This window comes from Aphis gossypii, chromosome 2, assembly GCF_020184175.1.
Source record: "Aphis gossypii isolate Hap1 chromosome 2, ASM2018417v2, whole genome shotgun sequence".
Taxonomy (NCBI): Eukaryota; Metazoa; Arthropoda; class Insecta; order Hemiptera; family Aphididae; genus Aphis; species Aphis gossypii.
The window spans coordinates 80109582-80136756 of record NC_065531.1 but is presented as its reverse complement, the minus strand read 5'-3'; the positions used below and the strand labels follow the sequence as shown (position 1 = coordinate 80136756).

Below are 27175 nucleotides of genomic sequence, written 5' to 3'. Positions count from 1 at the left end.
CCACACGATAATAAAGAAGAGCAGATTGCGGCTCCGGGGTCGAGGGTTCCAAACCCCTTCTATAGAGTATCGGTGGTTGATCACTATTAGATAAGCAGGCTGTTTCTATTGTGACTTTTAAGTACCTATGCCTATGTGGTCATGTCCTATTTTAGCAGTATAAATGAATAATAGCCTTAAGCCTGTATTTTAATTATCGTGTAATTTTGGCCAGCTGTGGGATTCATGTCGTTTACGCGGGAAATTTTTCTAGACGTTCCTAACGTCCATCCGTATTCCATTGATAGTGCGATAAGAGAATAACGGTTTTCGTAACTCCAGCGTTCAGACTTCAGACCCCAGGGCCCAGAGAGACAGTGTTCGTCTCCAGCTGTAGGCTGTTGAGTGCTTAAGTTTTGATGTTGTATTTTGATACTTGATACACCGTCTTAAAATAAATCAATTTTAATAATCATCTTCTAGTTCAGAGTTCAACCGCTGAGCCGCGGATGTGCATATATCGAATTATCGACTATCGCTTTGTCGCCTGTAAATAAAACTTACTCGAAACGGTCGGGAATCGGTGTTGTTAGAACGTGGTACAGCTGATTGTGTCGTTTCGGGTAAGTGGCAATAACTAATAACTACCTAATCCCTATTCGTATCGTTCCTCGAGCCGGGTATTCAAGCCTAGTAACAACGGTTTAAACTTTGAACGAATAGAAAAATAATATATTTACGTAAATATCCGGTTCTCTAGAATTTATATATTTAGGTATAATTCAAAAATTTGAAGACCAACTAAATAGTGTAGGCATTGCGTTTGTGATCATTGTTCCATAGTTATTGTAAATAGACATGAGGAAATATTTACATATTGTAGTAAAGATTTGTTTATTATAATATTGGATAGTATTTTAAAATGTTTAACTTTATGTTCACCACTGATTGTATATGTCAATTCAAATTCAATTTTTTAACTTTTTCTTAAATTTGCTATGAATAATCTACAGGTTTTGAACATGGTAATTTTTTACTTGATGGTTTTCAATTCTGTCGTTACTCTAGTTCAACATCCAGTTGTACGTACATTTATTTGAATCAACCATTTATTAAAGTTGCTAACTTTTAATATAATAGTGGCTGTGCATTGTATCTGCTATACCTATTTATAATGTTTTATTCAATACCTATTTTAAATTTCCTTTTTATATAGGTATTAATCCACCAATTAATATTGAATGTCATTCTAAAATTACTGTTAAACATTTGATAAACAGTTTAATGCTTAAATTAAGTTTAGTATGATTATGATTTTAAAATGTTCATTTACCTATTTATCCTTAAAAATACACATTCATTAACGTAAAAATATTAAAATCTACATTTGTATCGAACAAAAAACTTGATCTAATGTTTTAAAATAATAACATTGATTATTGTCTTAAAAGTTCATAATACATCGTTAATATTATTACATAATAAATCTATTTAAATGATAATATTTGTTTATTACAAAATACCTAATTTTTCTCAAAACTAATGTATACATTTATTGTTTGTTTAACACATTTCATTTTTTATTTCTACAATCGTTATTTTATTACTTTATAAGTAATATACTTAATTTAACCAATATTAATAACATAAATTTTACATTATTTTTCAGATATATAAATGATGAAACCTCAAGATCTGTGTGATATTGATGATTTAGCTACATCTCTTGTTGTTGATGTTTTTCTTGGATTTAATACCCACAAAATGAACATAGAACATAAAGATATGTATGAATGTAAATCAGATTTGAAACCTATTATTGATAAGTTCATACAAAATCAAAGTATGAAAAAAGCTTTTGATTCGTTTTGGAATAAAAAGTATATACCTGATCATTTATTTAATGCATCTTATAAGAAATTAGTCAAAGACCATATTGAAAGATATATGGGAATGTTTTATTTGGATTCTGGTTTTCAAATTGAGCCATGTTATAGATATTCTTTAGAAAATAAAGTAGGAGCCAAAGTAAATGCCACCAGTTATTGGCATAAAGATGGCATCATTAAACGATTAGTTGGTTGTGTGGCTGAGTTGACAGAAAAAGAGGAAGATGAAATCTTGCATGTCGGGAAGAATGATTTTTCAGTAATGTATAGTTGTCGTAAAAAATGTGCTCAACTTTGGCTGGGCCCGGCAGCATATATTAATCATGATTGCCGGGCCAATTGTAAGTTTGTAGCCAATGACAAAGGAACAGCCTGTGTTAAAGTACTCAGAGATATTAAACCTGGTGAGGAAATTACATGTTTTTATAGTGCTAATTTTTTTGGTGAAAATAATGTTAACTGTGAATGCTGCTCATGTGAAAAGTTATGTAAAGGAGCTTTTAAAACTAATGAAGAACAACCAAAATTGGGACGTTACAACTTCAGGCAAACTAATGGTCGAACCAATACTTATCGGTCTCCAGATAAAAGCAAAAACGTAGAAGCACCAAAGACACCAAAAAAGAAAAAGAATGTGGTTTTGGAACCTGTTACTCCTAATAAAAATCCTGAAGTTGATAAGGGTGAAGCTTTGCTTGGATCGCCATACACTAAAATAATTCAAAAAACTAGAGGCTTAGATTTAGATCAAGCGTCAAAATCACCAGAAAAGTAATAGACAATAAGTAAATTAGACATAGTTTTTACAATATTAAACTACTGAATAAATTATTGTATTATCGATAAATGATTAAAATTAAAAATTAAATATAATTTGTACCTGTATTTCAATTGAAATTTGTATACTTTCTAGTGTAACAATATTTTTTTTTTATATATATAAAATTGTTAATAGTATTATGATTGTTTGTCTATCACCAATTGTTTTCATTAGGTTTTTATTGACCAGTAGTATTTACTATGTAATAACTTATAAGTAATTACTAATTAGCAACTTTGGGAAAATATGTATCTAACTCTTAATTTTGATAATAATATATTATAACTTGACGACTGTATACTTTCTATAATTCTATAATTGCTTTCTTTTTAATTGAACACAAATATTATAAAACTTGTGAAACTCTTGTCTTAGTCTTGCATGTCTATATTAAATACAGTAGAACCTCACTCAGTATAATTTCAGGTTAACAATAAGATTATGTGACTTATTAGTAGGGCTATGAATTGAATAAACAGTATAAACCTTAAAAAATCCATTAAAATGTTCAAAAAATATGCATTTAAAATGCAAAAGATGCAATATGAAATGCCAAATATTATAATATAAAATGGACTTTAAATGATTTTAAATTTAATTTTTATATTTGTATTGATATTATAGGATATTATACAATAGTACATTACTATTTACATGCATAAAAATGTGTTTATTTTATAAAAAAAAAAAACTAAAATATTAATTGAATTTGAATTTCACGTGAAACATTTTTGAGAAAAAAATCATATTAACCCTATCAACATTTTGAATGTTTTTTCTGTGTGCTATATTTTTTTTTTTTAATTTTTATATAATAGCATAATAAGATTGTTTATTACTTTGATGTTAGGGTGACATAATGTTTGATTCTAGAGGTTAAAGGTGACATGAATCAAAAAAGATTGAGAACTATTAACTGAATTAGTTATTCTTATTATTTGATAATAAATTAAAAATACTTTTACTGTTTGTGTCAATGTTTCATTTACCTTAGTACTATACAACAATATTAATTATTAAAAACAGTTATCAATTATAACCCATCCAGTTCATCTTGGCTATCGGCGACCGTTACAATTACTATCTTATAATGTGAAGTAATACCAACTATGATAGTTTGTGACATCAGTCGATGGCCGAGATGACAGGTTATAAATAACGTTAGATTAGATTAAATGTTCAGATAAGTGGATCTTGAGTTTTGTTTTCATAATATAAATGCATTAATTTATTGATCAATAAGAATAAAAACATTACAATTAACTAGTAAGTACAATATCATATAATATTATGTGCTAGATAATAAAAATGAACAGCACTCTGGCAGTTTTGTGAAGATACAAATCCTATTTAAACAATGATTTCACAACTCCAACCATATATTGATATTACATGACACAATATTGGGCAAATTTAAGTGATTTTTTACAAAAAAAAAATTTCATACTAAGATGATAAAGCAAGATCAATGTGTGTGTGTAATAATATCCTAATGCACAACTTAATAATTACTTTAAATTAAATTAAATGTAAAGAATAAAGTAAAAACTCATTGACTATATGGTTTTACATTTAAAATAGTTCAACATAATAAGTTTAACACTTGTTACGCTCAAGAAAAAAATTTAATCACATATAAAAGTAATCAAAGTAAAATACTAAACAATCACAGCAGTGGGTACTTGTTCTCCATGTTCTCCGACCTTGGTTATGTGTACCAAGCAAAAATTGTCTATCTAAATTTGAGTAGTGCACAAAGTTGAATGTCTTGGTGATTAAACATAGTACAGCCGGACTTTTGATGATGATATCAGTAAATCATCATCATAAAAATTTGTTTCTATCACAATATTACCACTGAAAATATATATAAATGTATAATTATAATAAGTTTATAATTTCTAATTTAAATGTTTATATTATAAAAATATGTATGGCATATTAAAAAGAAATTAATGATGTAAAGTAGAGGCAATTCAATAATCAATTAATATACATATTATAAATCAAAAAATATAAATTATCATACATTCATATGAAAGATAAAGCAAAAGTACAATTTTTCTTATTGTACTATTAACTAATTATATAATTTAAAAAATAAATTGAAAATACTCACAAAACTAAACTAAGTCATAATACTAATAAAACTTACTTTAGAACATTTGCAGGCATCATTTGTGATTCTGGTGCTGCTTCAATAAGTGACTGCCAAGTGTTAGTTGAGTTGGGGATAACAAACCCAAATTCAAAATACCATTCCTCAAGACAACGGCCCTATAATGTACATTAGATAAATGTTAAATAGATTAAAATAATATGTACTCAGAGACAGGTAATAAAATAGTTTTTATTTTAAAATCAATAAAAATCAACGTTTCCCAAACTGTGCACAGCAAACACTTTCTAAGGGCACTGCGGTCTATTGCTCATAATAAATAATTTAAAATTTATAGAATGTGTTTTCCTTCTGTCTTTCGTAGTATTTACAACAGGACACCACTGCTGAGTTTGATCTAAAAAAAGGACACTGTGGAAAAAAACGTTTGGGAACCGCTGATTTAGTCTGTTACAAAAATGTAGTTTTTTGTTTTGTTTACTATTACTATTCTAAGCCCATTGGCCAACATAATAATAGGTAAACTTAGTATAAAAATCCATAATAAAGAAAATTATTTATTATTAACTTTTCTACCTAGGCTGTAGACACAAACCTTAAACAGCACTTTTTGTTGTAACCTCAGTTTTTCCATAGGTTCTACAGAAGAAAAATTTATCTCCCTAGATACTGCTCTACACTTCAATATTTTTTTCGGTACTTTAGCTTCATGTTCTTTGTCAGGTAATGATCTAATAAAAACATAATATTATAGAAATTGAAAATTCGCCAAAACTGTATTATTTAAACAATATAAAAATATTTCATATGATGTCCTTACAGATCCTCGGTGCCTTGCCACAATACAACTCCCGTATCAGCATCTCTTAAATTCATCCAATTACTATAAGAACACACGAATTTAATTTATGTAATTATTGATCAATGGTATCTTGAAAGTTTGACTTACACTTGGAATCCACTTAAAATATCCTCAGGTTTTGGTCCCATTATTTTATTCACAATACAGGTGGTAATAACAATATTATTGACGGTACCTATTTATTAACAACGATTTGATTTATCGTTCAAATCGAGCGATAAGCCATTTCGAATGATCAAAAAGTGACGGAACGGACTAAGAAGGCGGTATTGATACCGGAAGAAAGACGACAAATACGTGAAAACGGTAAAATATAAAGTAGGTATAGTGTGAACCTTTTCGACGTCCCGTCAGAGTAACAAAAACGGGTGCGTCGAAAATGCGGTTCGTCAATAATGCTAAACGTGAATTTTAATGCTTATAAAATATACCTATACCTAAATAGTAAATAATAGGTATATACTATATTACTGTACTCATTAGAGTTATCGCTTATTAAGTCTATTATTATTATTATTATTAATATTTATTATTTATATTGATAATCATAATCAGGCCGCGACGAATGATTTTTGACGACGGCCGCGATTTTGGCGCTGGAGGAAAAAATTAATATTACCACCCACAGTTTCACTTCCACGGCCGTCGGGCACTCGGTCGCGCGCGCTACTCGATAATTTCCTGCAAGGCTGCAAGGGGGTGGTTATATAGACTCGATGCTGCGCCGCGCGGGAGCTTTGCGTTTGCGTTTGCGTTTTTGCACTTTGCAAGCTGCAACACGCCAGCACAGACCACGACGGGACGACACTACGACAGTCGAACACGATTATCCGTGATCGATCGTACGTCGTCTTCGATGGTCCCCTTACGGCGTATGCTGTGTACGCGCGTTGTCCCTTCACACTTTAATAACGGACTAGTCGTAATTATTAGATAGGTATATTATAATATAATAATATATCGTATCCGCCCGGAAATGACTTCGTCATCCGCCAACGCACAGACCGCCGGGGTGTCGGACGCTGTGGCGGCGGCTGCAGACGACGGGTCCGGGGCCGCGACCAGTAATCGAAATCCGCTGCTGTGTTTCCTGTGCGAAGATTATTACGACGAGCCTTGTATCCTGATATGTTTTCACACGTTTTGCGCCAAATGCGTCCGGGCCAAAAACCAGGACGGCAAAATCAACTGTCCCTTATGTGGGTGAGTATCGTCTGCAACAAATAGTTAATAGTATAAGATACAACCAACACATGCAAGTATGTATACATAAGGCCGTAACTGGGGGGCCTAGGGGTCCGGACCCCCCCCCCGAAATTTTTTAAAGTAGAAACATTTTTTTACTATCAAATAATTGACTATTATGTAAATTTAATATTTTAATGACGACTTATGTTTTTAATAACGATAATAATAATTAAGTTTTATATTTTTAACGTAAAAATGACAAATGTTTAGTATCTATATTTAAAAAAATGTTAGACCCTCCAAAATGTTTTTTTCAGTTACAGCCTTGTGTGTACAAATTGACGGGAGTTATGGTTCCATTAGCCTTCCCTAAAAATTATCAAGTTTTAAATTTTATTAACACTTTATAATGATATACACATATATATGTATATATATTGTGTTGTACAATTTATCTTATACTATTATAGTACTTAACTATAACTATTTTATGGCTTATTGGCTGCGTTGTATAGGTACCTAATAAATTATATTCTATAGGTATATATTGTTAAAGGTATGTGATAATATTTTTTTTTCCAACATCCTATAACATACAATTAATAGTAGCCAGTAGGTTTATAACTATATATACAGTATACACATTGTATAAAGATATTAATTAGGTATCAATTATCGTATCTAGGTTAAATTTTAAACGTATTTATTTATCTATCTAAATAAAAATTTCAATCTTCTACTACAGTCTACAATTTATCTATATCTATAGTTTATTCAAGTTTTAAAAATTATTATTAAATTGTTTTTAATTATTTATTTTATTTATGTTCCTGATAGTTACTAATCTATACTACATGTATTTTCGATCACGTTGATGATGACAATAATTTCTATTTTAATATTATTACTATTTACCACATATAACTGCCAGTTGACAGCCTATCGGTATTTTAGTAATTCGGCGAACGACAACAAAATAGATAATTAACATTAAATTGAAAATAAATAATTGGATGACGAAATTTCTTAATAGTAGGTAAATTCAAAACTTAAAATATCTCTGTTTCTCGATAGTCATTTATAATCTTATTACGTTATTATTTATATTACATATTTATCGGTAGAATGGACTACTTGGAAAATCAGTATGTTTTTGATATAATTTTATATATTTTTTTAGATTATGTTATTAAAGTAGTATTGTACAGCTGAAAATTTCTGTAGATATACTACGATCCCGTTACGATTTTAGTTATTTTTCATTCTAGGATTTAGGAATGAAAATTATTGGGACTAAGATGGTAAGCCGACGGTCGTATTTGGTCGGACGATGGTACATAATATAACTTTATTGTTAATTGTAATATTAGGGAAATAGCCTTTTTCAAAGTAAATATAATATGGACAAATTTGTTTTCATTTATTACCGTTTTATATTTCTTTGATCAAGTTTCGACTTTAAAAATGGGTTTTTAGAGGTATAATGATGGGGTTGTCGTTAAGACAATAGCAGTATTATCGGCGTATATTGCTAATATCGTATTTGGATTAATAGGTTTACTAAGGTATCTGATGTATATATGTTATACAAATTAAGGGAAAATAATAATATATATTTTTATATCATTAATGCACATTTTGCACACAAGAACAACAATATTACGGTGAAAATAATGTATTATATGATACATTATAAATATTCATTTATACCACGTAATAATATAGATAAAATGAAAAAACCATTGTTTTTACCATCATCCATGTTGTGTAGGTACTAGATATTGATCTATTGAATACCTACCCAAGTTTATCTAAAACTGTTTCGGAAGATTTTCCTTTTAGAAAGAATCAATAATCGTGGAGTTTTTAGGGAAGCCTGAGTTTTATTTAATTATTATCTAATATACCTATTAAATTAATTTAATATTTTACTATACCTACTGAATATGAATTTATCACGATTCTACAATTATTATTGTCTATCTATTCTATATCGTTTATTTATAACCATGATTTAATTTATTAGTTTTCTTTTTCTTAAAAATATACAATATTCAATTACTAATTGTAGTAATTACCTCTACATTTATTACCACCCTGTTATCTGTCCTGTATTTTTGCCAACTGCTAGTATCTATATTATGGTATACCACTCGGATAACAATAATTAAAAACTGTTTTCCTCTTTTATTATAAAAAAAAATATATTATATAATAATATTTATAATACAATATAACTTAGATATATTTAGATTTTAGACTGAACGTTATTGCTTATTTACATTTATTCTCATTTATCGGAACACTCGTGTCACGTAAGTATCGTTAAGATTCCGTAAAGGAAAAATATTCAATCTGCTGATTAGTTTTCGTTTGCTAACATAACTTAACTGTTGAGAACAAATAAGATCGTTAGACAACGACAACTTAAGATCAGAATCAATATAAATTAGATTACCTACTGCACTCTATAAAAAGTTAAAGGTCAAATTTTAAATATTTTACCAAGATATTCTTAAGTTGTAACTAGTATTAGTATGTAGGTAACTACCTAATGATGTATCAATGTTCGCAGTTTCGCACTACAATTATGCCTATTTTTATGATGTACTGTCATCATTTAAATAAGTTACAAACACACGGCGTTTAAGATAGACAATTACGATACATGTAACTGTCGCGGTGGTACTATAAAAAATACAGCCGGACAACTAAGTACTTTTTACATTGTACATTTGTAATCATAAAACATTATTATTTTATGACTTCTGAAATTATTCTTCTTCTTTATAGTTTTTTGACCTTTAAAACCATATTGACTAACATAATATTATATATTATGCCATAGTTTTTATACATAGGTAAAATTTGCCAGTCTATGTCCGGTTCAACCAATTCTATATTTTTTAAACTTACGAGTTACCAGCCCAAGATAGTCACATTTTCCCCACTTTATTTACTATACCTACAGTTTTTTAGAAAGTTTTTTCGATTAAAAAAAATATACTATTGACAATACTACTCACAAAGAAGGTTAATTCTATATTATCCATTTGAAATTATATATCATTACTTTATTTAATATTCTATTTTTTATAAAATAAAACATAAATTGAAAATGTCTTTATAATAATATATTGTTTAAAAATATTTATTGACTATAATGCCCCGAATCATTGAATAGGAGCAGTATGAAAATTATACCTACTTAACAATTTTAAATGTTATTGAATATTTGCAAAAAAAAATGAATAAAATTAAAAAAAATAGAAATATATATACCTGACAAGAGCTTATTATTAAATCTTTTGACAATTTTTTTAACTTGGATAATAGATAATAGTTTCTGTCTTAAAAACATATATATATATATATATAACGAATAAATTTGATAAAAATCACTAATTATTTGAAATATTATTTACAAATTCATTGCTTATACCATTTAAAATACCTATATGAATTTTATGTAATTAGTTAATTGTTAAATTTAAGACTGACATACGCCCTTTTTATTTTATACTATTTTACATAGTTTACAAATATCATATATTTTATTTAATCCCTATGTATTGATTAAGTATGCTGTGTCTACTGGCAACTCACACGTTGAGCGGCTCGCTTTAATTATATATTGTAAATAAAAGTTGTTTCTCTCGTTTGATATATTATCACTTATCAGGATAGTTTAAAAATGTCAACATCTTGTTTATCAGCAGAAATGCTGGTTTTAAAGATTAGTCTACAAGCCAAATTTGAAATTGAAAACAAAAATCAATGTAACTCAAATTATTTTCAAATATCTATAAATTTGTTCAATTACAAATTACAAATCTAAGTTCTTCTTTAATGCATTAATGCTCATTCTCGAGAGTAGATTGAAAAATTGGCCACATACCAGTAGTATTCTAGCCACCTATACCGCCCTTAGTAGGTATTGAGAGAGATCTCATCAACAAAATAGATAGGAAGTTCACTGCAAAAATTTTCTATATCAAATAGAAAATTAAATCTTCATTAATATTAATAAGTAATTATATACCTATTATATATTTTTATAAATATTTAAAATACATAATACTACTGTAGTTACTACTATTTTTTATATACATTAATTTGTCCATATAAGTATAATTACCCAATGTGCGCCTATGACCACCTCCAACCAGACAGTAGTTAAATAGATTAAATAATAATACTTAAAGTTTATTTTAAATTATTTCTTATTTTTATCTTATTAAGTAATTAATAAACAAATATTAATAATTTATAATACATTTAATAATTAATTAAGAATAGGTATAAAATAGAGCATCTATTTCAGTTTTTATATCACTCTTAATTGATAAGTTTTGTATATTTTTAAGTCTTTCTATAACATACTGCCCATATGCTTGATCTACGTCAGTTGGTTGTTGTTGCTTGTACAATGTCTTGATATTGGACTGTGATTCAGTAAGCGGAATATTGTTTTGTTCCTTAGTATGATCAATATTTTTAGTATTTTCTGAAAATAATTCTTGACTAATCCCCTTATTTTCAAGTTTATTATACATCTGAAAATAATAAAATAAAATCAAAAATTAAAAACTTATATATATAAGTTGTAAAAATGGCATAGGTAATTTAAAATATTATTATTTAGTATTAGTGAAATACATTTTTAATGATAATACACAGAAAAAAATTATTTATTTTCTGTATTTTACAATACATATATATATCATCCGAATCCAGTAATCAAAAATAAAAAGGGCATATTTTTAGTTTTTAAGCATATAATGGCTAGTCTACATGCATATAAAATACATTTTTAGGTATTTAAGTTCGCATTGGTAATATTTATAAGTATAAAATAATTATTTATTTTGTTATTCTAAAAATTATTAAATTAATAATTTAAATAAAGATAAACAGATAGTAGTAATTTAGAGCTTTTTAGTAATGATATTGCTTAATTCTATATCACTATTAATAACATGATACTTTCACAACTGATCTATTACTTTAATATAATATATAACCTAATATTGATCATTTGAATAATTATTAAGATAAAGATATTCTAGAATCTATATAAAGATTTAAATGTTTTAGTATCATTACTATATTTTTCTGGCTCGTATCATCAGAACTCATTGATACATTTAAGTACTGCAAGGCTTCTTGAGCATGATCATCAGTAAAAATAATGTCTCCAGTGGAATTAAAATCTAACATACTTATATCATGATCATCTTCATCAATGTATACCTGAAATTGTTAACCAATTAAAATAACAGTTAAAAATAAATAAATTCAAGTAGGTACTTACATTTTGACCATTTTGTTGTATGTTATGGTTGGTAGTAGTAGATGAAATTGCTAAATGTGATTTGCCATAATTAGAACTTTTGAACAGCTTTTTGTTTTCCAAAATGCTCACAGACAATTTTTCTTTTTTAGTAATTGTACCTTTTGAAATATAAACTCAACTATTAAATTAACACCAATCTTAAATAGGGTAAAATAGGTAGTTGATAAATTAAGGTAATTTGTTTACGACTTATAATTATATAAATTATTTTTTGTAAATATAAATATTTTAATTAAATATCTTAATTATAAATTAAATTGTAATAAAATTTACAATATACATATATTATTAAAGTGTATGAATAAAAGGTAAATTTAAATATATAAATTTATAATTTATAATGTATAGACACCTATTTAATTTTTAATTTTTGAATATTTGTTGTTTAGGTACCTTTATTTGTAGAATTTTCTTCTAGATTACTATTATCAGTTTCAATTGAAGACAAATATACATTATTTAAAGATTCTTTGTTTAAAATAGAATTTGGATTTGTAGTAGACGTTGGTAAATGTTCATATTTCATAAGTAAAGGAATTTTTTGAGTAAAATATTTTAAAATGATATGTTCATTAGAAATCATATGCAATTTATACTCATAATCATTAATCATGCAAAAAGAAATTTTGCAAGCATTACATTGAACTGAAAAAATTTCTTTTTTTTTGCAGCTTTGTTGATCACTGTAATAGTCTATAAAATTAGATCCAGGATGATTGCTTGTGTGTTTATAATTTTCTTTTAAAACTTCAGATAAGAAAGGCAAGTCAGTAATTTTTGTTGTATGTTTCTTTTTCAAATGATTGTTAATTTGAAGTTTGGAACCATAAATGTATAAATTGCAAATAGTACAAAAATATGAAAAAAAAACATCACTTGCATGACAATTTGTGAGGTGTTGAGGTGAAATAACATGAAGTTTATGGTTTAAAAATGAATTTGTGTAAAAACTACATACTTTACATTCATAAGCTGTAATTACCATGCGTGGATGTATTTCATGTATTTTTGTCAAATCGTCTTTATTTAAGCATACATTTATATGCTTAACTATTTTCCGAGTATTCCATTTAACATTAACATTACAAAAAATACATTTTGCCATTGAATTTGAAGTTTTCTGAAATCCATCCAATATAATTAATGGTAATTTTAATGGTTTTATTTGTGTACAATTAATATCACGTGTAATTTTTGTAATTTTATCTTGTTTTTGTAATTCCAAATGATTTACTTCAATACCTTTCTTTATTGAATAAATTAATTTAAATGTTAAATGTTCTACACTTGCTTCGTGAAAATCTAATTCTTCATCATTACATAAAAATGTGGCATTACAATATTTACAATAATACAATGTTTGCTTTGTAAGATGTTTCCCAGAAGTATGAATTTTTTTTTCTGAAACTGTTTCACATATAGCACAAAAATAAATGTGTATAGAATGACTATCTAAACAATTCATTAATTCAGACATTAATATTGATATATTAGATAAATTATTTTTACAACCATGCACATTTTTTTGATGTTCATATATAAGGTTTTCTGGGCCATAAAATAATATTTTACAAACTTTACAAAAATATGAACACACTTTGCTTAAGATGTGACACATAGATATGTGTTCTTTAGACATGATGTGTGTTTTCCATTTTTGAAAACATTTAGAATTATAACTGCAAACTAAACATGTAAAGTCCTGAATATTTATTTGACTCGATCTTTTAGTATCCCATTGACTGATAGTTTTTAATAATGGTAATATTATGTTGCTATGCGTTAGATTTATAGTATCGCACAAGTAACAGTTTTTGGAATCTTTGAAACTTTTTATACTTTTTGTAAGAATTTTTTTCATTGTAGATCTCTTCATTTTAGATATTTTTTAATTAAATCTAAAATAAAAAAAAAAAGTAATTCATACTATTAAATACCTAGTTATCATTTCATACAATTATTTATATAATTAAATAATATATTATATATATATATGGCAAATAGCTTTAATATATTATTACCCTCTTATTTAAATTATAACTTGTTAATTTTTTAAAGCTATGCCTATGTGAAAAAAAGAAAATATGAACAATTTGAATGAAGAAGCCTCCCGTTGATGACCTAATTTATGTATAAAAAAAATTAATTATATGATACCTACCTACCTATTTATTTTATCTTCTTTATCAACTAAAAATGTACATTTATATAAATTAATACTTTTAACACTCTTGGTGATGACATACCTAACATATTACATGTGAAATATTCTAAAATAATATGCTTTGAATATTATTTAAAAATTTATACTTTAGATATTTGAGAAAAAAAGTTTATATGAATTTTATCTAAGCTTTAAATATTATATAATTAGGTAGGTAAAGTGTAATTAGTGGAAACTTAAACTTAGGACAGTATACTTTACAATATTTAGTAAAATTATTCCCAATATTATCATCTTCATTCAAATTTTAATTATATATAATATAGTAACTACCTATATTATTATATTATAATATGTAATAAGAAAAATTTTAGAATAAATTAAATTCGAAAAATAGGGTTGTCTTAACTGAATATTGTTATGCAAAAAAAGGTATTAATAAGTAATATTAGTGAATAGTGGGTAGGTAAATACTTACCATATATTATATAGTCACTTGGTACGTTAAGTGGAATATGAGCTATAGAATACTCGAATGAATGGTTGAACTCCCGAACAACAATAATAAGTAGGTAGGTAATCACAATTAGAATAATATTATATTAATAACCGTCAACATACAAACATACAATGCTATTTGGCATTTGCTAAATACTCCAAGTCGGCGATATCACTGGAATTCACCGAAAAATCGTTGGCCGAATACGAATCACGTGTTAGTGTGTTACCTATATATCGCATAATAATATAATATTTCAGTAGGTCTCTTGTGGAGATAATCGATATCAAAATATGTATAATGGATGAATAACTAGAATCTTCATCGATAGTCAACAGACTTCGAAAATTCACATATCAGTACATACCTAATATGTAATAATAACCATTAAATGGTAAATACTGTTTAATGTTTATAAATAGAAATAAGTAAAAACTTAAAGTACCCACACACTGCAGCGGCGGCAATGGCGGTAGCGTTAAAATAAATTTGGACACAATTTTACCGCCACCGCCAATACAAAAGAATCTTAACCAGTTGTAATATAGCAGTGGTTCTCAGCCTTTTTTTGTATGATGACACCCTAATTTTGATCCATAAAAGTTACGTCACACTTAAAACAAGTGATTTTCGAAAAAGTAATTATTAGTAATTACATTTATATAAATATTTATTTATTAAAAATTAAATTTATATTATGTTATATTATAAAAAAAACAGTATTAGTTTATACGGAAAATTAGTAGGATAGGTACTAGATACTTGTGATTGGCGACTTGAACATGAGTCTTCGATTCGTGGGAGAATATCTTTAAGCGTAGACCTTTTTTTTGATTTTTGTTATTTCTAATGTCGAAAATGCTGATTCACATATGTATAATGCTGCAAGAGGAAACAAAATTTACCATGCTTTTTTGCTCACTCCAGCGTAGGTATTTGTTTTCCAAATAAATCCAAAATGAATTATTTTCAGTCTTCAGACACATAAAATTTAGATTTTAATATTGTATTTGGTGATATTTCCAATAAATAATCTTTTTCTGTAGAAGTTAAGTTTGCATTTTTAATATTTTTTTCTCCACATGAACCAAATAATAAAACTATACTTACTGTATTTCAAGTTGTTGAAAGTGCTGGAAAATATAACTTTACATTTTGAGAAAGTGTCAACAAATGTTCGCATATTATATTTTTCAATTCCATTTTTTTATTACCCGTTCTTAATTATACCATTAGGCATTAATTCTTCAACTGGAGAAAAGCATGAAAAATCATCACGTTTTATGGATGATAACCATAAATTATGATTTTTTTAAAAAAATTCTATTTAATTATTTGTAGAAACTATATTTTCTTTACTCGAGTTTAAAATATTCAGTTTTGAAAATATCATCAAAGTAAGCTAATTTAGCACACCACATTACATCATCAATTTTATTTGCATAATTATTTATGTTTTCAGATTCAAAAAAATAATTGTAATTAATCTTGAAGTTCTAATATATGATTATTTTACCTCTTGTAAGCCAATGTATGAAACTGGTCATTTTTTAATGTAGTTTATCACTTCAATCACAATTTTGAGAACATTTTTAAACGTTTTCTATGAACGTAGAATTTTTTTGTGTGATGACAAAGAATGCATACAATATTGAAAAGTTTTTTTACTAACGTGACTGGTTTTGTTCAAAATGTCTTTTAAGTTTTTTGGTGCCATTGACTCGTTTGATAAAGTTACGCCACATAATACGTCAATACGCTGAGATATTTTTGATTATTTTGATTATTTTTATCACCAGTAAACGTAAATCCAAAATTTAAATACCTAGTCATCATTATACTTGCGACGTTTTACTGCTGGTTTGTCATTAATTTTTCTTTTATTGACCAAAATAGAGTGAAGTAAATATTATGCTTCAAAAAGATTATAACTAATTCACAAAAAAAAAATCTTTGTAAAGTTAATACATTCCGATTCCCTTGTTCGTCTTGCTCCATCCAGAATTTAAAATATTATTGTAATTTGTAAGGTAATAGGTAAATACTATTGTGTGAAGCAAATTGCTGAAATCTTCACTTATGTAATTATAACTTAAAAGTAGGGCTCGGAAGTTGTAGGAGCTTAAAATGCAAAATATGCAAACAAAATTAACCAACTTGATCAAGTCTAGTCTGTGACAGAACACGGGACCGGCATCGCGTAATCACCGATAACCCACGTGAACATCTGATCTGTATCTAGTCTTTTACCGATATTATAATAAGACTTGGACCAAACCGGCAATCAGGGAAGACTAACTTAGCTTATAAGTTATAAGTTTTAATAATATAATTATGACGGTATTTTGATACGTATATAATATACGATAATATAACGTATTACGTATATTATATTATATTATAAATTTATAACGATTAATTGTTTTTTAATTTTTTATTTATTTTTACATTTATTTAGAACACAAACGACGTTAAAAGAAGGTGTACAGTTACCACCTCCCGACTATTTGATGTGCAAATTGATCGATATGGTGAACATCAAGAACCCTCCTTGCTCCAACTGCGACAAACGCGATCCGTCCTCAATGTATTTTTGCTCCACTTGTGGTAAGCCTGTTTGTTTTAAAACAAACAACCCTCATCCAACACCCTTAGATGGGTTTTCACTTATTTAAAAAAAATGTGTCGTTGACTTTGTAGGTCAAGCTTTGTGCAAGCCCTGCCGAGAAAACACTCACCGTGCAAAAATGTTTTCGTCACATGACATTGTACAAATGTCCAAGCGCTTGGCTGACAAAACAGAAATAGTAAGCCACATAATATGCACAAGCACAATATGTACTATACTGTCTATACTAGACTACAATTAATCTCGGATTAAATCCTTTAAAACAGTGGTCTTCAATTGGTAATCGATGGGTTGTGAATTGTGTTATATACTTTTATAATAACTAAAATACATAGGTAATATAAATGGTTATTAACTTGAAATTGTATATCATTCAATTTTACAAAGCAAACATAATAATTTTAAATTAGTTCTTTTTAACACGTAATATTATTTATTTAAGGTTTCTTCATTTTTGAAACTGGTCATAAAAAAAAATAATTACTAAAATGGGTTGCAAGTCCAATAAAATTGAAGACTACTGCTCTAGAGCTCCGCGGACCGTCATGACAGTGTTATTATTTTAAAATCTTTTAAAATACAATATTCATAGGTACAATTTTTTTTATTAGCATTTGAAATTCAAATTTTGACAAAAATTCGTTAAAATCATGAATATTTGCAAATTATTTTGTAGTTAAAATTTGTAAAAAAATTTGTATAAGTAACTGAGAGTTCAATTTTATACAAGGTTTTCCATAAGTTTGGCTTACAATAATTATAAAAGAACTTAAATTTTAGGATATTCTACAAGTCTTTAAAACATAAACCACCTTTTTTACCACCCACTGGAAAATGTATCTTATAGACTGACAAATTATCTCCGTTCAGAATCATTTTTCGTATGGATTCAAATTTAATACAATATACGCATTATATTGACCTACTATATACTACAAAGCGATACTCACTTGACCACTCTTATTTTTCTATTTGGTCTACGCAAATGGTAATGGTAGGTATAAAAACTATTTTTAACTGATACTTTAATTGTGAGAGGGACGGTTGGATACAGCTTTGATTTTACCCTTCCCTTAGTCCGAGCTTATATAGATACTATAAATCTATAATAATAAATAACTATAACAAAATATATGTATTATAGACAGAAATATTTATTTAAATATTTCTATAGATGCGTTATAATCAGTTATATGCGTGTACGTTCATTGAACGCATGCAAATAATATATCTATAAATTATAATAATATTGATTATAAAATTAAGAATAGATTATTATACCGATAGTCTATTTTATAATCAATGTTTACAACAAATAGGTACTTAGTATAAAAAGTGATATTATTTAAAAAAAAATTTGTAAATATTATAAACGTTTCCGTAGTGTCCAAAACACGACGAAAAGATCAGCTATTTTTCGAGTACTCAGAAACAAGTGATCTGTATCAATTGCGTACTCGAAAAGCTTCCCGAGAATCGCAAGGCATGCGTAGAGATAGACGTAGCTTATAATCAAAACTTGAAAAAATTAGATAGAGCACTTTTAGTAAGTGGTTTTTGGTCCTGTTGTGGTCAAACACGTTTGTTAATTTTTAAACGTATTTTAGTCGGTGTACGACATGCAGAGTACAATCCGCGAAGGTGTAGTGGCCTGTCACACGCTCCTAGAAGAGTTGCGGCAAAACACAGACACGGAAAAACTGACTATTCATAATTTCGTGCAAACGCTCCACGATGCCATCAACAAAATACAAACCGATATGCACTTGGAAGTCCAACGGTAATATTTGATTTGATTTTATACATTTTTTTTTTGTTCTATTATTGTTTATTATTCATCTGGACGTGATTTGTAGATCATTAGATAATAGTAAAATAAGTAGATAATAATATTGATATATATTTACAATTTACTAATTTACCACATTGCATATTGACATATTGTCTATTGGGCAATACAGTGGCTTGGTGAAGGTATGGTTTTGAGCAATTGCTCTTTCAAAAATTTTAGGGGTGAGTGGTACTCTCTGCTCCAAAATACCTAGGTATATCATATTTATACAACTTATACAAGTTATTCAGTATAAAACCTTGTTAGATGTATTTAAATAAACTAATTGGGCACTGGGCAGGTATATATAATTTGTAGGTACAAATGTACAATTATGCGAATATCTCTAGATATAAATGCACTTTTTGTAAGTTAAAAATTTTTGTTGAGGTGAAATGTGAATCTATACCACTAGGATAATAAAGGATGATGGTGGGTACCAATTGTATACATTTTTACTCCTCACCAAAAATTAGTTCAACACACCACTGGTGTAATAGTATTGAGTATTTGAGTAAATAAATTGAATTTAAAAATGAGTTTATCAACATTTTTGATATAGTTACTTTTATTTTAAAATAGGTTGTATTAAAAATCCTTCGTTTATACTTAAAAGTTTCAGTTATATTACACCTCATCAGTTATAGTTATACTTTGTTAATAATAATCTTAAATGAGGAATTAAATATTAAGGTTATTTTATAAAGTGCATTAAGCAGTGAACTAATTTTTTCAGTTTTCTTAAAATTTGATTTTTTGTTATTTAACCCCGTTCATGAATAAATCATTCATATTATTTATAGATAACCTACTTTATTGTTTTCTTTATATACATTATTATTGCTATATTATTTTCATAACTTATTATTTATCTAATAAAAATTTTTTTTAAAACCAGTTTGTATATTGTATTGCTTACATTTTAGATATTGTGTGGAGGAATAAATATAGGTACCAATAAAGATATTGATTTGACTGCAATTAGTGCAATTATGTGTTTTTGTGCTTATGAGTGTATACTGTATACTGTATACACGATAATAATAGTTACTTTGATCTTCAACCCTTTAGAAAAACTGGATTTCTACGAAAAAACAATTTTTGACAAAATAGTTTTTTTTTAAACTAAATTCATCAAAAGTTTATATTATAATTTTTACATGTGATATAATTTTCTAAATATTTTGACTCTTTTTGAGCTATTTATAGACATTTTCAATTTTTTTTAGTTTTTTTCAATGATTGTTGATAAAAATATTATTACTGTGTCAAAATGTTTGAAAATTAATACAAGTTCTTCAAAAGTTATTACAAGCTATTAAAATAATTTTAAAATTATATATACTTTAATAGGAACAATTTTTTTTTTTTTAAGCGTTTAGTTTAAGTCTTATATACATTTATTAAAATTTACAAACATTTTTGTAGTTGATAACTTATAAAATGTTAATTTTTTATAACTTAGACTTCAATATTTGTGACAAGGTAGCTATTAAATATTTCCAAAAACAAAAAAATGTATAAACACTATTTTTTTGTTTTATTCTATAGATACCTATTTGAAATTAACATTTGGATAAAATTATAAAGAACGGTACCTACTGCTCAATTTTTTTTTAATAAAAATTAAATTCATTTTCACTTATTCTACTGTAAGAATGTAGGATGTAGGTAGTGATCTACTTTTTAGATTAATAATATTTCTATTGAGTCAGATGTCACAGCTTATTTTGCAAGAAGATTGAATAGTTCTTCAGAACTACTATAAAGTATTAAACAGCATAATCATGATGATATTTTTATCTTAAGAATAAAGAATACCTACAACTATACATAGTGTAGTTTTATGTTAGTTAATAATATTATAATTAATAAATTATTTTTCCAATTTTCCAAAAGATTATTTGAACCTTCTTAATATGCTTTTGTTGAATGATTAATAATCACTAATCACAACAAATAGTTATTCGTTTATTACTCATTGACTTCAAGTGTCAAGAATATAAAAATAAATAAATAATTTGATGTTATAATATTACACCTATCTAATTTAGTTAGCTATCTATAATTTTCATAATATAGGTAGGTACCTAATGTAGTTATGATTCTCATTTTAAGCATACATCTTAGTATGTTGTAATTATTCAGCACTTCAGCAGTTGGCACTAACATTTATAATAATTTGTCATTTAATGAATTACGATATGCGGTAAAGTGTTGTATAGATTCACGCTGTAGACTGTACATATAAATTATAAATTTCTAATATAATTACAATATTTTATTTTATTTTTATTTTTATTTGCAGACAATATGAAATAAAAGAAAGAGCTTTTCGTAATCAGCTTTTGACTTTAAGTGCAGTGCTTCCCATTTTGCAACATCATATTCTTCTATGTAGAAATTTTGTATCAACTTCAAATAAGTATCATTTTCTTGAAATTGTGTCTTTAATGCTCGATCGATTAAACACTATTGTGAAAATTCCACAGCCAACAAAGTAATTTATATAAATGTTCATTGCTCATAAATTTATCAAATAATTCTATAACAATGATTAATGAGTTATACTTGTTTTCAGACCTTTATTGACAAGTACAATAAAAACAAATTACCGTTCTGAGTTTGCTCAGTGTTTGGAACCATGGTTTGGTAAATCAGATGTAATGGACTCTGGTATATATGAATCATCAAAATATATTAACAGTCTTGCAGCCAAGTCTAAAGAAAACTTAAACTTATCACATTCTACATTGCCCAGTAAAAGACAACATTCTGCTTTAAAAGCTAAAGCTTTAGAAGGCGAAGGTACTTTTTCTAATCATTGTCGAAGCTTTGATTCTCAGATCAAGGTAAATCTATTTATAATTTATATTTATGATGCATGTATTAATATTCTAAAATATTCATTATTTGATAATATTAAATATATTTAATGTTATTAAAATAATATTATAAATAATAATTTTTTAGGAACTGGGTACTCAATTGAGTTGTGTGAAAGATCGTTTAAATGAATTACAGAGAGAAGTAAGAGCTCTCCAAGGTACTAAATCTCCTGCTGTGCCTCCTTTGATCTTACGGCATCAAAATATTATTAGAGATTGTCTTCGTTTAAATGACACTCTTGATAAAAATCGAATAGAACTAGAGAGATTAAGATCAGTGTTCCAAACAATTTGGCAAGAACAATTGTATAGAATTCACGTCGAACAAGATATATTCCAGTCACAAGTATATTTTTAACAATTTCAATTATTTGATCCTATAGATTAATATTGGATAAATGAATTACTTGTATGATTTTTTAGATGACTGATATTACAAATTTGCAAAGTGAAGTTAAACAGTTAGCAACATTAGCGCAACAATTAGATCCTTATGTCAAGCGATTAACATCAAAACCAAATAATAATGAAATGGCAGATTTAAAGAGTTTATTGGATCGACTGAGTTCTCTTCAGCAAACTCAAAGGTTAAGTATCTTGTCAATGTAACATTGCAACATAATAAATAAAATAAAGCAGAATATCTAACTTTATTTTTGTATCAAACATTAATACATTTTATTAATTTTCAAACACTAAAAAACAGTTTACTATCTTATTTTATAGATTTCCAATGGGATGCCACAAAATGGAATCTCATTGTATGAGTAGTTCATCACCTTTATCTGACACAATATATGCTAAAGATAACAGACCAGAAACTCCAGTTAGAGAAAAAGATCAACAAATGTTATATTTTCATAAGACACAATCAACTAAAAGTGTATTATCTCATATAGTAGACAAAGTTTGTGTGCGGGACAAAACATTTCAAGAATTTAGAGAAAGAAGCAAGTCTGAAGGCCGCATAAAAGATTGTCCAATTAGATCCAAACCAAAAAATGGTAGGATAATCACTTCAAATGTAGCTATATATTTTTTTAGATTCTGAGCGGAGCGAGGAATGTATTGGTTTTACAATGATGTTTATTTCTTTTTTATTCTGTAAACACTTTTTCTCCCCTTAAACTTGCTTAAAAGTACAAGTGTAGCATATTTTCTGAAAGTTAATGTTCTTGAGCTGGTACTTTAAAGAGATCGTTTTTCGATTTTCGAATTGATACTCAAAATAAAAGCGGTTAAAGTAGAAAAAATGTACAATTTCATGATTATGTGGTCTAAAATAATTACGGCTTTGTTTATCACCATGAAAACGATTAAAATTAAATAAAAAAGATCCCCTTGTTCGCTCAGAATCGTTTTTTATCGAATACCTACAGTAAAATTACACTATCCTATCCGAGGACCGAAGGGACAATGGACAAACATCCACCACCGAAATGCGCTGACCTACTTTTTTTTATATTATATTATTATATATTTATAACATACTCTCTTTAATATTTATCTAATAGTTGTTGGCGAAGAGTGTGTAAAAAATACAAGAGCCTGTTCTTTATACCAAATGATAGACATTCGTGATATGCAACATCTTGCTGCTCAATCGACTTCAAATATACATGAGAAGGTATATTAATTATAATTTAATATGTTGATTGTATATTTCTTAAAAACTAATAATATTTATTTAATCTTTTTTTCTAGGATTTAAATGCTGAAATGATGTGTGATAAGTTAAGAGAGTATTTAAAAGATCATTTAAAAAAAAAACTAAATGTTGAGATCATAGATGACGATAAAGGTAATTTAAAAATTATATTGCTATGATGAATGTATTTTTCTCTTTTCTATAAATTGGTTGATATTTGTATTAAATAGGTACCTACTTAATACTTAATACTTGTATATTGTTATTTCTTATTCATAGTGTACAATGTAAAAGATGTGATATACTGATATCTATTACTACCATTGTCCATTATATTTCTCTTGAAAATAAATTTATTTATTTTCTAATTTATCAAGTTTATTTACAAAAATTGTTAAATATTAGTTGTAAACTTTCCCATTGTTCAAAAATTTAAAATAAAACTGTGTGTAAATAAATGTGGTAAAACATAAACATATTTTATTTTAAACAAATAAAATTTAACTTTTTTATATTTTAGTAGGTTACATACATATATACGACCATTAATTAAATAGTAAATATAAGTAACTATATTAACTATTAAAATAAAATTATTTTAAAATTGTTTATACTTTTTAGGATACCAAAAACAAGAACATAAAAAAACTTTTGAATACATTGAAGGAATGATTGGAGAAGTTGAAACTATCAGCTGTGAGGGAGCAAAAGTTTGTCGTAAACAGGGAACAAGAATTCATAAAAAACCCATGCCACCGCCTGTTCAAGATCCTATGCCTGTACCTATAGCTGCACCTAGAAAATATAAGAGATATCCACATTCGGACACTGAAGATGGTGCAATGTATCAAGAATCTTTATCGTTTCGGTTAGAAAATAATAATAACTTAAAAACATAAAACAGAATTATTAAAAAAAAAATAGTTAATACCTACTTACTTATTGTTAATAATATACAATTTTAAATATACAGTGTGTTTACGCTAAGAAGTACCTCTAAATATTTTAATACAAAGTCGTCGAATTTAAATATTTAGTTGCACCTCTTAGTGTGAATACACTGTATAGAAATAAGAGGTATATTCATTTAATACTTTTTAAAAAGGGTAGATTAGGTACCTAGTTAATTAAAAATATATATATATTAAAATTCAATAGTTCAGTACTCATTCAATTGCTGCTAATTTCAATTTCAATTTCAATTGGACACCTAAGAACTTGCAATAAAATTACATTTGAATGAATTAAAATTTTCTGAAATTGTTTTATAGGCACATTACTTCACCCGAGGGTGATAAATGTACTCGTACAACAAATTCAGTCCGTTGTCGATCTAAAAAAACAGGACCTGTTCGGAAGCAAAGATCATGGGAAACATTTCCGACTCGAAAAAAGTCAGTTACTCCAGAGCCAAGTAAATTTTGTCGTGATCCAGAATCTTTTCGTAGCCAATTTGATCTCAATACTTTTCAAGACGGCTTACGAAAAGCCGATAGTTTTGAAGGACATGAAGAAGCTGTAAGTTCACTAGTAAGAGAATTTCATAAAGTTCGTTCTTTAGATAAGAAATCAAAAAAAGCAGAACAATAAAATATATAGTTTATGCTATTAATATATCCATATAAAAAAATAATTATGATTCGAGTAATCTATGTTAATAATTTTATTATAAGATTTAAGTAAATTTAAGGTTTTTAAACATTTATAAACTAAATTATTAAATAAATATCTTTTATTAAGCACTATTTATTTAATGTTCGTCCAGTTGGTTATATGTTGATTAATTAATAATAATTACCTATATAATTTTTTTTAAAAACATGTCTGATCCAAGCTTGATAAATAAACATGTTTTAAATTTCTTGTTTTTTTTTTTTTTTTTTTATATAAACTTAACAATTTTAATTTTATATTCTAATTAATTTGTTTTTAAGACTTGTTTTATACATTTAATTAATTGACGTTTAAAATTATCTTTCATAAAGTGTTTTAATTTTTTTTTTTTTTTAATAAATAGCTATTTAGTTTAAAACTAGTGCTAATGCAGTTATTATATAAATATAGTATTCAATTTTGAATTTAATATACTACAGTTAATGTTTTTTTTGATTTATTTGATCTGTTATTTATGCTGAACATCAGTGGCGTAGACATGATTTCTGAAAGGTTGGGATCATATATAGAAAACAACATGCCTAAATAGGAGGGGGAAATTGGAAAATCCACCACCTTCTCAAAACTTTTTACTTAGGTAGTAAAATATTTAATAATAAGAAACAATAAATATAATTTTAATTGATTCAAAATTCACATCAAACACAATAAGATAAGCTATAAATTATAATAAAGTATAAATAATCATAGAACTGTGTTCTATTTCTATCAAATATCAATGTATAAAGCTGTTGAAATTTTAAAAGCACATTTAATAGAATACATAACTAATTAATTAATAACACCATAATATTATGCAACCCCGATTAACTTTTTAAAAACTAGTGTAATATACTAACATTTTATATGTTAAAAATGAAAACCATAAAATAGGATAAACATCATATTTAAATGTATACATTTGTTTATCACCCTCAATGCTCAAATAATTAGGTACACAAATAATATTATTAAACCATTTAAGTGTTAACAATTTCAAACCATAAGAAAAAATGATGAAATCAAGACTACTGTCTACTAACTAAACATATAGGTAGGTATTATAGTGGTTATTTCTGAAAATAGGTATAGATACGTATGTAGGATTAATATTTTCAGAAATCATAACTGATTCTTAATTAGTTACATCATCTGTATTTAGGTAACAGTTAATTTAAGGTAATTATTTGTAAGATGATAAGTGAAATCAATTTAATACATACATACATACATATTTAGTAGGTAGCTTTAAACAAGCTACATTTTTCCAAAAATTACATTTTGATTAAACCTAAAATTGAGTAAACTTACATAGATACAAGTTATAAACAAATAAAATTTTTATTTTTTCAATTTGTATAATTTTAGTTTTAAATTCCTAAAAAATTAAAATTTTTATTATTTCTTCTTCTTATTAAGACACTTAACTTTTTTCAGATTGTTTAGATATCTAATTATATTTATAACATTGTTCTAATTTAAATACCTACCTACCCACTATTGTATAATTATTAATTTTTACTTATTAGTATTTAATATTATATCCTTGTGTGGGCTGTACACTTTAATAATATATTGCGTATATATACTTGAAATATTAATGATTTTAAAATACCATACCTGTGTTTTATGAATAAATAACAATAAAAT

General features: G+C 26.6%; 4 protein-coding genes across 5 annotated transcripts; 2 read left to right on the top strand and 2 right to left on the bottom strand.

Moving 5' to 3' along the window:
* Window positions 1-337: 337 nt before the first annotated feature.
* LOC114130887 (histone-lysine N-methyltransferase Suv4-20-like) lies at window positions 338-3653 on the top strand. Its single transcript, XM_027995958.2, has 2 exons — window positions 338-602; window positions 1649-3653. Exon 2 carries the CDS (start codon window positions 1657-1659, stop codon window positions 2641-2643), a length of 987 nt encoding a protein of 328 aa, XP_027851759.2. The 5' UTR covers window positions 338-602; window positions 1649-1656; the 3' UTR covers window positions 2644-3653.
* A 234-nt stretch (window positions 3654-3887) lies between these two features.
* Window positions 3888-6214, bottom strand: LOC114130886 (retinal rod rhodopsin-sensitive cGMP 3',5'-cyclic phosphodiesterase subunit delta). Its single transcript, XM_027995957.2, has 5 exons — window positions 5757-6214; window positions 5628-5690; window positions 5403-5538; window positions 4844-4965; window positions 3888-4545 (listed from the first exon to the last, which is right to left on the bottom strand). Exons 1-5 carry the CDS (start codon window positions 5795-5797, stop codon window positions 4464-4466), a joined length of 444 nt encoding a protein of 147 aa, XP_027851758.1. The 5' UTR covers window positions 5798-6214; the 3' UTR covers window positions 3888-4463.
* Window positions 6215-6347: 133 nt separating this feature from the next.
* Window positions 6348-26851, top strand: LOC114130883 (RING finger protein 207-like). Its single transcript, XM_027995955.2, has 14 exons — window positions 6348-6872; window positions 17335-17483; window positions 17577-17683; window positions 18890-19051; window positions 19113-19285; window positions 21645-21836; window positions 21918-22188; window positions 22310-22570; window positions 22648-22811; window positions 22951-23228; window positions 23739-23851; window positions 23929-24025; window positions 24494-24740; window positions 25144-26851. The coding sequence occupies exons 1-14, from the start codon at window positions 6646-6648 to the stop codon at window positions 25460-25462; spliced, it is 2760 nt and encodes a 919-aa protein (XP_027851756.2). The 5' UTR covers window positions 6348-6645; the 3' UTR covers window positions 25463-26851.
* On the bottom strand, window positions 11043-15133 carry LOC114130884 (uncharacterized). Of its 2 annotated transcripts, none has more exons than XM_050201624.1 (5): window positions 14856-15133; window positions 12607-14111; window positions 12172-12311; window positions 11959-12110; window positions 11043-11414 (listed from the first exon to the last, which is right to left on the bottom strand). In XM_050201624.1, exons 2-5 carry the CDS (start codon window positions 14087-14089, stop codon window positions 11147-11149), a joined length of 2043 nt encoding a protein of 680 aa, XP_050057581.1. In that variant the 5' UTR covers window positions 14090-14111; window positions 14856-15133; the 3' UTR covers window positions 11043-11146. The 2 variants fall into 2 exon arrangements, with proteins under 2 accessions (XP_050057581.1, XP_027851757.2); XM_027995956.2 differs by having other exon boundaries at window positions 11043-11413; window positions 11964-12110; window positions 14856-15132.
* Window positions 26852-27175: the final 324 nt, after the last annotated feature.